Genomic DNA, 12,086 nt, shown 5'->3' with positions numbered 1-12,086 from the left:
ACTTTTCCTCCTGAAATTCTTTAGGTTCAATTCAGTCCATCTCAACAAGTGTTTATTGAACGCTGCTGCCTGTAGGATGAAGTCAGGGTGGTACAGTGATTAGAGGGTCAGGCTTGGAGTAGGCTTGGATTTGAATACTGCCTTTAACATACTGTAGCCATAGGCAAGTTGCTTAATTTCTGAGTGTGCTAGGAAACTCTAAGACATAAATTGCTGACAAAGGCACAATTTGCATCAGTCCAAAGAGTTGCCACACTTGGATGTTGGCTATGCAAATAAAATCACAGATGCAAACCAGAGTACGAGGAAGTATCTTTATTACTTATTGGGTCAGTAACATTTTTCTCTGTTTATTGTTATTTAGTCAGTCAGTAAACATTTATCAGAAGACAGTTCTGCAGGAGAGAGACTACACAGTCAAGAAGTGTTCAAGTCCTGCCCTTGACGTGTGCTAGTTGTACCTAGGACAAATCATTTAACCTCTTAGTGCCCCCACCTAAATTCTAAGGCTGAAGTTGCACAGGAGATACCACCTCCATGAAAACATTCTTCTAGTGCCTAGTCATGGGGATAAGGGGTGAGGAAAACAGAGTCTTCTGATATAAATGGTAGCCATTAATACTTTTATCAAATTGGAAAATATTAAGGTCTGATAATGGTTTACTTTTAACCAAGGAGAGCCTTGATGAAGTTGGTTGGAGAGGCTCATTATTAGATTGGCTTGCTGGTGATAAATTTTTTTTGTGGGGCACCACCACAGATTCACAAGACCATTTACTGCAACAATGGGAAATTATAGATCCTTAAATTATTGTTAGGATGTGTGTGTGTGTATGTATGTATGTGTACATATATATGTATATTCATATGCTATATATGTATTAATGTATGTATGTTCTGTCTACTCAAATAGATTTTAAACTTAGTGATAGAAGGAGCCATAGCTTATGCATTAATATCCCCAAAAAGGTTAATGTAGGATAGCATCTCGGCCAGGGAGTTATCCACAGAACTAGGAAAGAAGGAGGGAAAAGGGACACACCTAAATTTTATGGCAAGATTGTTCACTTAGACTGGCTATCTGATGAACTGGTAATGGCTTTTCCTTTTCAAATGCCTTAGGAAAATGAATGGGACTTACATTATAGGAAAACTGTCATTTTGGAGCCAGATCAATTAACTGAGTGGGAATTATGCTCATGTTCCACTGACAAAATGGTATTAATTTGCTTTAACCCACAGCCATAACTGTGGGCATGTTGCCAACTATGTTTATAAATTTCCAGATTATTGTGACTACTTAAAAGGAGGAAATTTAGTAGTTGTTTTTACAAATGTTACTACTGGGCAGTTTTACTTATTTTCTTGGAAATTCACCTCAGAGGTTCTCTAGGATAAATGTGGTTTGGTTGAACCGTTATCTCCATTTTACAGAGGAGGAGGCGAGGCTGAGAAGTTTAGATGACTTGCTATTGACTGTCTGAGTCAGGATAAAAATTCAGGTCTTTCTGATGCCAAGTTCAGCACTTTGTCCTCAGTACCACCTAGCAGATTCTATTTATTGACTGTCTGTGTGACCTTGGGCAGGTCATATGACCTGTATTCACTTCAGTTTCCTCATCTGTACAATGGAGACAAGTCTACTTCTCAGGGTTGTTGGGAGGATTCAATGAGATAATAAGTGTCAGTTGCTTAGCACAGTTCCTGGCACATGGTAGCACTGCGTAATTGTTAGCTTTAGTATTACTGTCGTTGTTCCCCCGTTGTCCTCCAAAAGGACCAAGGCCATCATGCCTGTGTTGTCTTCACTTGCGCATGAATTGGATTTGAGTGAGGCAGAGCTGAGCAAAGTGAGCCCCACTCTCTCCCCTGGAGACTGACTGCTTTTGTTGCCTCATTTGATGGATGTGAGCTGGTACCTCAGAGCTGTTTCAGTTTGATCTCTTTGATGATCAGTGAGGATGAATATTTTTTAAAGTAATTACTAATATGTGTTTTTTCTTTTGAAAATTTTTCGTATTAGTTACAGATTGGGAATTATCATTCTGACTTTTTAGCAGTTCTTTGTATTGTTTAGTTATGAAATTTTTTATCAGTAGTATTTGAAAATAAATATTTTCTAAGTCTTATTTTTATTTTTCTGTGAATTATGTTGCTTTTTGTAGCTCAAAATGGGGAAGCACAAGTTAGGAAGATCAGGGTTTTCTTACATTTACTGGAGCTGGTCATTTAATCTTTCAGTGCTCTAGACAACTCTCTTGAGAAAGTTCATAATTGAGAGAATATTTCAGAAATATTATTGAGAAAAATACATAATTGAGAAAAATATTTGTTTCTATTTTCCCCACATTTTTTGTAATTTCATTGAAAGTTATTTTCCATCCATAAATGTGGCTATTTATTGAATGCATAATTACTACGTATGAGGCATTGAATTAGGGACTGAAGGAAATACAAAGATTAATAAAGAGTGGTCCTGGAAACATACCCAGAATTGGAACATCAGGCAGAGTAGGAATGTGTGGTGATACATACTAAGGGATAATACTTCTGTCTGAGAGGAAACAGACAAGTTTTCATAGAAACAAATGACTTTTACATTGGACCTTATTGGGTTGAAATGGGATAGATAGAGTTGAGTTTATTGAGTTGGGGAAAGGGGAGGGATAGGGATGTCTTCAGCAATTTTAATCTTAAATAGAATCATAGAATTTAAAGCTAGAAGGGTCATGAGAGGTTATCTCATGTCAATACATGGGATTTAAACTTAGATTCTGATCCTGTCAAGACATGGGATTTAAACTTAGATTCTGATCTTGAATCCAGCACACTTTCTACTTTTCTTAGGTGGTTCTTTCATAGAAAGATATAACATATTTTGAAAGGTCTTAATGTAGTTTTAAAAAAGCTTGATTCCTATTTAGTCAACATATTATATCCTTTATAGAATCTTAAAGTATTGAAGAAATTGAGTTGATACACCAGTTTTGGCTATGTAAAAAATATGGCTTATGCCATGTTATCTTTCAGTGCAATGGATGTGCTTCTTCATAGATCCTCCTCAAGAGCCACGGGCAGCTAGGTGGTGCAGTGGATGGAGCACCAGTGCAGGAGTCAGAAGGAGCTAAGTTCCAATCTCACCTCAGACACTTGACACTCACTAGCTGTGTGACCTTGGGCAGGTCACAACCCCAGTTGCTTCATCCTGGGTCATCTCCAGTCATCCTGATGAATATCTGGTCACTGGATCCAGATGGCTCTGGAGGAAAAGTGAGGCTAGTGACCTGCACAGCCCTCCCTCACTCAGAACAAAGTCAAGTGCAAGTCATGTCATCATTTCTCTGACGACATGGTCTTGTTTGGCAATGTAGGATGAACGCAAACACTTCTGTTTCATAAATCTGCCTAATGGTTTGTATTGTTACATTTCAATTTTGAAATCAACTATTAACGCTAATTTCTAATTTCAGGTCCTGGGATAATGAGAGTTGGTGCAGGGTTGAATGGCAATGACAGGTTTACAGGACTGATGCAAGATGTGAGGCTGTATGAGCGAAAACTGACCCCAGAAGAAATCTATGAACTTCATGCCACTCCAGCAAAGAATGATTTGCACCCTATTTCTGGGTACCTAGAATACAGGCAAGGGGAAGCCAATAAATCATTCATTGTTTCCACAAAAGATGACAGTGAAGAAGAAGGAGAAGAATTATTTATACTTAAGCTAGTTTCTGTACATGGCGGAGCTCGTATTTCCCAAGAAAATGTCACAGCAAGATTAATAATACAAAAAAGCGACAATGCCAATGGATTATTTGGCTTCACAGGAGCTTGTATACCAGAGGTGAGGACAGTGACTGTGGTTGGTAGTGAATGCTGTTAAGATTTCTTTCAGCTTCTAAGAAACAGAATTTCCCCGGCCCCCCCCCCCCCCGCACCCTCCCTTCCGCCTCATGAAGGTATCTTTGTGTTTAAAAAAGAAAAGTAAAGAACCAATTAGATTGGTGACTCAGTATTTTTTTTTTTTGATACTAGACTTGTGATTTTCAGGGATGTAGAGATCTTCCAAAGAGAAACTTCCTCTATGAGTGCATATTGCCACCTTATCAGCAACTGAATTTTAGCTTCTGTTTGGCTCTTCATTTCCTGACCCCTTCCTATTTCTCTTGTCTTCTTACACCTTACACCTTCGCTCCTCCATCTATCCTATGATCCAGTGACAGTGGCCTTCCTGCCTGAAACTCCCATGTCCCTGCTCCAAGCATTTTTACTGGCTCTCCACCATGCTTGGCCCTCGTTCCCTCCTCATTTGTGCCCCCTTGGCTTCTCTGACTCCCTTTCTGTAGGAACTCTTTCCTGCTCTCCCTGGATGCTAGTGCCTTCCGGTTATCCCCCTGTATCTTGTTTGTATGTAGTGGTTGGCACGATGTGTCCCCCATTAGATTGTGAGCTTCTTGAGACAAGGAGCTGTTTATTGCCCTTCCTTGTATCCTCAGTAAACAGTAAATGCTTGAGAAGTGCCAGGTGACTGGCAGTTGCCCAGAGCATGCCATGACTCATGCAATCTCATGTCAGACACTTCAGATGTGGGACTTGGACCCCAGCCTCTCTGTCTCAAAGCCAGCTCTGTCCTTTATGCCACATTTCCTGAATGTGAATTAAATGGGTGCACATCATTGAACACGATTCTTTAGAGTCAGGCTTGATGACCAGTGCATCTCACAGAATGAAATTACCTTCAAGACACACTTAATTTCTACTGACTTCATGGGATCTTACAAGAATAATGATTTATATATTGAGAATTGATGTGAAAATGTCATGATACTTTTTTTATTGCATTTACTACTAATAGATGCCAAAGGAATATGAAACATTGATATTTACCTGAGAGTTTTCAGATGGATCTACTTACTCAAGGTTTAGCCTGTAAGCTTCTGTAGCAGGAGTAAAGGCCGTTCTTATCACCTTTCTTGGCTAGTGTGAATTTACTGGGCCTTTGCTGGGCTTCTTATCTGCCCTTTCTAAGTCTTCAGGGTCTCCCTGTAATCTTGTTGGCTTCCTGTTGAGTAACCTGAGACCCTTTGAAACTGCCTCACAGGTGTTATATGTGACAATAAAGGCCTGTGGAAGGACCTGAGGAGAGTTCTGACTCTGGCTTAGCAATTTGATTCCAGCATGTTTCCTTTAATTATATATTCAAAAGATAAAATAATAAAGATTAAAAAACAAAGTCATATTTAAAATTTTATACTGCAAATGGAGGAACAGGTATCAGTATAAAGTATACACTGACCTTTCTAATCTTTTTATAGGGGAAGGTAGTGAGAAATCTCCATGATCCCTGAAGTGTGGAACTACAATTCCAGTCAGTCAGTAAACATTTATTAAGTGCCTATTACATGTCAGATACTATGCTAGGCACTAGGGATTCAAAAAAAACAACAGTCTTTGCTCTCAGGGAGCTGATGGGGAGACAACATGCAGACAACTATGTACAAACAAGCTATTTACAAGGTGGAGACATCCATAGAGGGAAGGCACTGGAATGAAGGGGGACTAGAAATGCTTCCTGTATTTGAAGGAGGCCAGGGAAGCCAGGAGACAGAGGTGAGGAGTGAGAGAGAATTTGAGGTATTGGGGACTGCCCAGGAAAATGCGCAGAATTAGAACATAGATTGTCTTGTTTGGACTGAATGTTATATGGTGTTTGGGCTGAGGGTATAAGGTGTAAGAAGACTGGAAAGGGACATGCGGGTGGGTTAATGATGGTAATGAAGGATTTTAAATGCCAAACAAGAATTTTAGATTTGATCCTGGTAGTGATAGCTTTGGAGTTTATTGAGTAGGGGTATGACATTGATAGCCCTGAACTTTAGGAAGATCACTTTTACAGCCAAGTGCAGGGTAGGGATTTGGAGTGAGGAGAGATTTGATGCAGAGTTGGCTATTGCAATAGTCCAGTCATGAGGTGATGCCCCAGGGTAGTGGCAGTGTGAGGAGAAAAGGGAGCATATCAAGATCTTAGGAAGGTAAGATTGATAGGCCTTGGCAACAGATTTGTTATGCAGAGTGAGAGAAAATAAGGAGTCACGGATAACACCTAATTTCAACCCTGGGTAACTGGGGCTCCTGCAGAATAGTGAGAGCTCTGGAAACTTCTCATTCTCTGGATAGTGTGGTATGGACTTTTGGTCTGGGTTTGAATCATCATTACTTATGACTATTACTAGTCACTAGTCACTGTTATTAGTGACTGATGTATATTTTAAAAAGAAAGCTCTAATAATGGTACCTTTTATTTGGCTGGCTTTTAAAGGTGTTGGAAAACTTTCACATGCATTTTTAATTAATCCTTATTAGTCCTGTGAGGTAGAAAGGACAGACTTAATTATCCCCATTCTACAAATTGATTCTTAGTGAAGTTGTGTTGTGTTCAAAGCTATGCAGTAAATAGTAGAGCCTCCTGGGACTAGGTATTCTGAATGCAACACCAAGCTGTAATGGCAACCACACTGGCATAACCCAGGAGGGCTACTAGCACAGGTTCTTAGATCTGTTTTACTAGGAAAGACAGCTGTTTAAGGGGACAACAAACTTTTTAAATTATATTCACTAATTCAGGGGAAAAGTCAGCATCCTGAACTTCAGAGAAAATGCAGATAAAATATGAGCAGAGACATAAAGAACGATAGGCAGGGCTCTCCTGCCTGAATCAAAGCAATAGTGCTATACACTTTACATACATAACTAGATCAAGAGAGCCTTTACATCTGGGCAGTCAGGGGAGTCTGAACATACGGCTACTCAGAGTCTAGACCAGGGAATCGCAAGGTCCTTCTCATAAGCAAGCCCTGCAAAGCAAAATACCAACTCAGAGTATGTATCAGAAGGCATCACAACCCTCTTGATTCAGTGCCTAATTAGAAATCAGCAAAAGATGTGAAAGCCTTCCTACAAGCAAGCCTCTCCTAAGCAAGCTACCCTTAATGGGCTCCACATGAGGTCTATTAATGGGTGGGGAACATCTTAAATCCCATCAACATTACATAAGCCTATGCTGTCTTGCCTAGGGGTAGGGAACCTGCAGCCTCAAAGCCTCTTGTGGCTAGCTCCTCAAGTACAACCCTCTGAATTCAGACTTTAATCCCTTGTTCTTTGAAGTTTGGATTTAGTCAAAAGATTTCACTTGAGAACCTAGAGGGCCTCATGTGGTCTGGAGTCTGCAGGTTCCCCACCCCTGGTCTTGCCCGTTAATATATGGAAAGATTAACCCAAATAAAGTTCCAAGAGCCATATAGGTTAAGCGAAATAAACAGTTAAACAACAGAAAAACAAAAAACCCCAGCAGTGTCTAAGTGAGGACAAGTTCCTTTACTTTTCTTTGCTTTAAAAATCATTTCAGCAGTTTTCAAAGTAGGCATAATTTTAAAATGGCTTTATTTAGCTAAAGGCAGAAATAGCTCAGCATCTGCATTTGGCCTAAATGATTCTTTGAACTTGGCCAGGGTCTATTCAGCCATTTGAAAAAAGCCATTATTATCTACAGCTAGCCAGGCCTCCCTCATAGGTCACCGTACCCGTATTAATAAAGTTGTTATGAGAAGCTGGCATTTTTTTTACATATGAAAAAAGTGGAACAAGTTTACATCATGCGTTGCAAGAATTATACACATGTACATGTCATCCACAGCAAGAGGAAAACTAGTACAGTAGAGAGAATGCTTGGTTTGGAGGATAGCGATTGGTGTTGAAATCGCGACCCTGACGCTGAACTATCCCTTTGAGACAGGCCAGGATTTACTATCCAGAGATCCTGCCTCTGCCCTCCAGCATCTCATGCACACAATGAGCTGATCGCTGGATCACAGACGTAGGGTTAGAAGAGACCTTCAAGGTCTTCCAGTTGGGAACCAAATTCTGACCTGGCTATTGTACCAGCTAACTCCACAAAGCTGGACATCTTTAATCTCTTTGGCCTCAGATGCCTTCTCTGTCAAATGTGAGAGTTGAGCCAGATGCTCTTTGTGGCCCCTAATAGTGCTCTCCTTCTGATTCGGAGCTGTGGAAGATCTTAGAGAAAGAAATTGAATACGAGAACTGGATTACCGTGGGGAGGAATTTGTGGAATTCTCATTCTTGGGAATGTTAAGAAAAAGATTAGCAACTCCTTTTTATCTTCTCTAAAGGCATGTAACCTTACGTCATGCTATGATATTTTTATTTCATATTCAGAGAAAAAACAATACCAGTCCTGTGGGCTACAATTTTGTCAGTGTGAGAAATGTTTTCTGAAAACGTGTCCTTCCCCCCTTAGCTCTCAGGGTCTCTCACAGATGGTCTCACAGTGATGACCTGTGTTTATAAACTTGCTTTTATAGTCATTTAGCATGATCTAAGTTGTCAGTTACAGTAAGTTAAAAATAAAACATTTTTGTAAATAATGGCGTTATTTTGAATATTTAGTTCGTCCTGTTTTGTGTATGTGCATGTGTGTGGAAATTCTTTTGTGATTTTCAACTCCCATAGCAGGCCTGAAGTCAGAAAGATCTGAGTTCAAACGTGGCCTCAAGCACTTACTAGTTATGTGACTCCTGGGCAAGTCGTTTAACCTTGTTTGCCTCAATTTCCTCATCTGTAAAATGAGCTGGAGAAGAAAATGTCAATCCACTCCACTATCTTTGCCAAGAAAACACCAAATGAGGTCATGAGTATTTGGAAACAACTGAACCACAAAAAGCCTCCCTGCGTTGTGAGGTCTTTTCCAGCGCTGGTGGCCATTTCCAGTTAATTGGCTATTTGACTGAAAAGCCTTTGCTCCTATATTGCCATTTTCTACTCTGCTCTATTTTTTCTGTCATATTTCAGAACCTAAATCTTCTACTTTAATATCTTCATTTTACTGAAGTACAGCTATCTATTTGAGTGCCTGTAAAAGACTGCTTATTGTATCACTTTGAGTCTTTTTTTAGTGACACTGGTCTAAAGAATTAAAATGTGGAAATTTATGATTTAAAAAAAAATAAATTACTGCAACAAAATTTTGGAGATACAGTTTGAGAATATCCTTATGAGAATGAGAACTTTATTTCAGGTTGAACTGTAATTGCTTTTAAGTGCCTACCATATGTTATGTTAATAGATTCTTTTCTATATAAGTGCTATTGATACTATCTGATATCACAGACCATCACCCAAGCATGAAACTGAATTAAAAATGCATGGGATGTGCTAATTCATCAGCATTCGTCTTTTATTTCAGCAAAGAAAGATTATTCACAGATAAGAAGAGTTAATTTTTTTTCTAGAAAAAAAGGTTCTAATAATTTTCACCTATGTTAATCCTTCCTTTTGTGTCCCTGTTGCCTTAGACAAGGCCGTGCAGAAGCTGAAATTCCAAGAGACACCAGGACTGTGTATCATTCAATCCTTTGAGAATTTGGATGATTATGATTGTGCAACTTGTTCTATAGGATTATAGTTGGAAAAAATATTAGAAATAGTTTTATCTGGTGGCTTCGTTTTACAGATGCAGAGACTGAGGCCTGGAGTAGGTTGTTCATAGAGATAATAATACACTCAGGCCCTTTGACTTGAGGTGCAGTTCTTTTTCTCTTGTACTACACTCTGGATACTAATATTCCTTTATATCAAATGGCCTAAATGTTCATTTGTACCACATTTTAAAACTAAATTACAACCTAACAGTATGGGAAAAAGTTTAATATTCCATCTTCTATTTCAAATTTTCATTTGATAAAGATGTATTCCCTACAGCTTTTTCTCCAGGAGCTGCACTCTCCTGAACTCTTCTAAAGCTTGCTTTTCTAGAATCCCTGTTTCAGATTTAGTTTCCTTTGGAATCTTGATATACAGTACATATGTGAATGAGCCTGTTCATTGTTTCCTAGTGATGGTTTTAGCTTGTAATAAAATCTTTCAGTAGTAGACTTTGGGTTAGAAAAATTTTGCCCATATGGAAACGACAAAATAGCCCCAATTCTGGGACCTGTCATTTAATCAACAAGCATTTATTTGGTGCTTACTCTGTGTAAGGGAAGGCACTGGGGATACTAATATGAAAGTGAGGTGGTCTCTGGCCCTTAAGAAGCTTACCTTCTATACTATACCCAAAGAAACATTTCTCAGCTGTTGAATGTACTCCTACAATTTTATTTCAGTTACCTGTTAGCCCTTTGGTATAGCATGGTGAAAAAGATAAAGCCCTGACTTTGTTCAGAAAATAGGTTGAAATCCCTCCTCTGACACTTAACAGCTGTGTGATCATGGACACGCGTCATTCAGTTACTCTAAGCCTTAGGTTTCTGATCTGTAAAATAAGGCTAATATTCACACTACATACTTTAGAGGGAAAAAAAGATGCTTAGGAACCCTTCCAGTGCTACGGAAATGTGGGTTGATATTATTTGTGTTCTTATAGTATGTCTTTGGTATTGAAAAGTGTCAGAGCTGGTAAATCAAATGTGGATTCCTGCCTCATTTATTTATCAGAAATGTTACTACTTCTTGAAAATCTAGACCATAAAAGTTTGTTTAGTAACAAGATTTAAATACACAGACCTACTGGGCTTTTGTAATATATTTAATGGATTCACATAAGACAACATGTTCCTTTATTCTAATGAAAACGTATAGAATATCTCAGGCTCCCCTATGGCATTATCTTTTGGCCAACGTCATTCTTTGTCTCCAGTAATTACTATTGATACCATCTGAGCATGTGAATACTGCCTAGCCTGACCTTGTGATGGGAGTCTTGGGAGTACTCCAGAAAAACTCCATTTCAGATTGTTTTTTCACTTAGTGTAGGTTAGGATAGTTGTAGAAGCAGAATATGGGCACCAGGGGAATGAGTCCATGAAGAAGGGATGATAATTGGGTTTTATTCTTCTTCCCTCTGTTCTGGAAATAGAGGGAAGAAAAAATGGTAGGAAATGGATGGATACTGTAGCAGTTGGTGTTTTATTTTGTCAAGGTCTGTGTGGTGAGGGAAGACCAGACTGTTTACCAATGTAAATCAGCAACTCTTCTGTGCATTTTAGAGAGATGCATCCAGCATCAGGTCAGTGACCTTCTCAGGGTCACACTACAGGTCTGCCTGTAACAGAGGCAAGACCTGAACATAAGTCTTCCTGAGTCAAGTCTGGGACATCTCTCTCTTCATTCAAGAATATGAAAATTAGGGAAAGTTGGGAATATAAAATAAAGGACACAGTGTTTGTGTTCTGGGTGTAGTGAATAAATTTCACCTGTTTCCCCCCTCTCACCTGGTTGTAGTTACCTCCTCTTTCTGTTGCTGAATATTTTCATGTGAAGTTTGGCATTGAGGGTGAGGTTTCAGAATCACTTGACTCACCTTTTACTACAATTTTTTCAGATTAAAATTGGTGGAACTAGTTAACCTACTGTTTATGGGAGAGAGATTCAGATTTCTAGTTTCATCATTTTGTAGAATCGAATAGAATCCATACCGGAGTAACCAAATTCATTATAATTCAGTGATTTATAATAGGGCATGTCTAAGATTTAAATTAATCTCTAAAATTGTTCAAAATGGGGCTTATACATTTCAACTATACGAACCAGAGTAATAGATGTAAAATGTAAGAAATCTTAAATAATAGTTTAAATAGAGGGCAGTTAAATAGTTATTACGTGGGTACTATATAGAAGGTTTTGTTCTAGGCAGTGTAAAGGACACAGAGGAGAATCAGATATTGTCCTTATGTTTTTTAAATAATAGCCTAACAAGTGGCTATATAAGACAGTAAAATTAATTTTTTAAAAATGTTAACCAATTATAATGAAATCTAGATATTACAGCAATATTCTTCAGAGGTCATAACTTCTGTTAGCATCCAGATATTTATATTTTTCTCCTGTTACCTTCTTCCCTACATATTGTAAACAGGCAGCTTAGTCATTACAGTGGATAGAGTGCTGGACCTGGTGTTGGGACAATCCAAGTTCAAATCCGGCCTCAGACACTTACTAGATGTGTGGTCATGGGCAAGTCATTTAACCTCATCTATAAAACAGAGATAATGGTAACTTCTACCTTCCAG

General features: G+C 38.8%; 1 protein-coding gene across 3 annotated transcripts in view; it reads left to right on the top strand.

Moving 5' to 3' along the window:
- ADGRV1 (adhesion G protein-coupled receptor V1) overlaps window positions 1–12,086 on the top strand; it is a 751,592-nt gene that overhangs the window by 97,078 nt on the left and 642,428 nt on the right. For all 3 annotated transcript variants that reach the window (XM_072606175.1, XM_072606174.1, XM_072606176.1), the window contains exon 21: window positions 3,471–3,844. In XM_072606175.1, coding sequence (XP_072462276.1) covers window positions 3,471–3,844 — 374 coding nt within the window. The remainder of the gene's footprint in view (window positions 1–3,470; window positions 3,845–12,086) is intronic.

This window comes from Notamacropus eugenii, chromosome 4 (assembly GCF_028372415.1).
Source record: "Notamacropus eugenii isolate mMacEug1 chromosome 4, mMacEug1.pri_v2, whole genome shotgun sequence".
Lineage (NCBI taxonomy): Eukaryota > Metazoa > Chordata > Mammalia > Diprotodontia > Macropodidae > Notamacropus > Notamacropus eugenii.
Note: the sequence above shows the minus strand (reverse complement) of the source record. Positions and strands in the feature narration are given on the sequence as shown.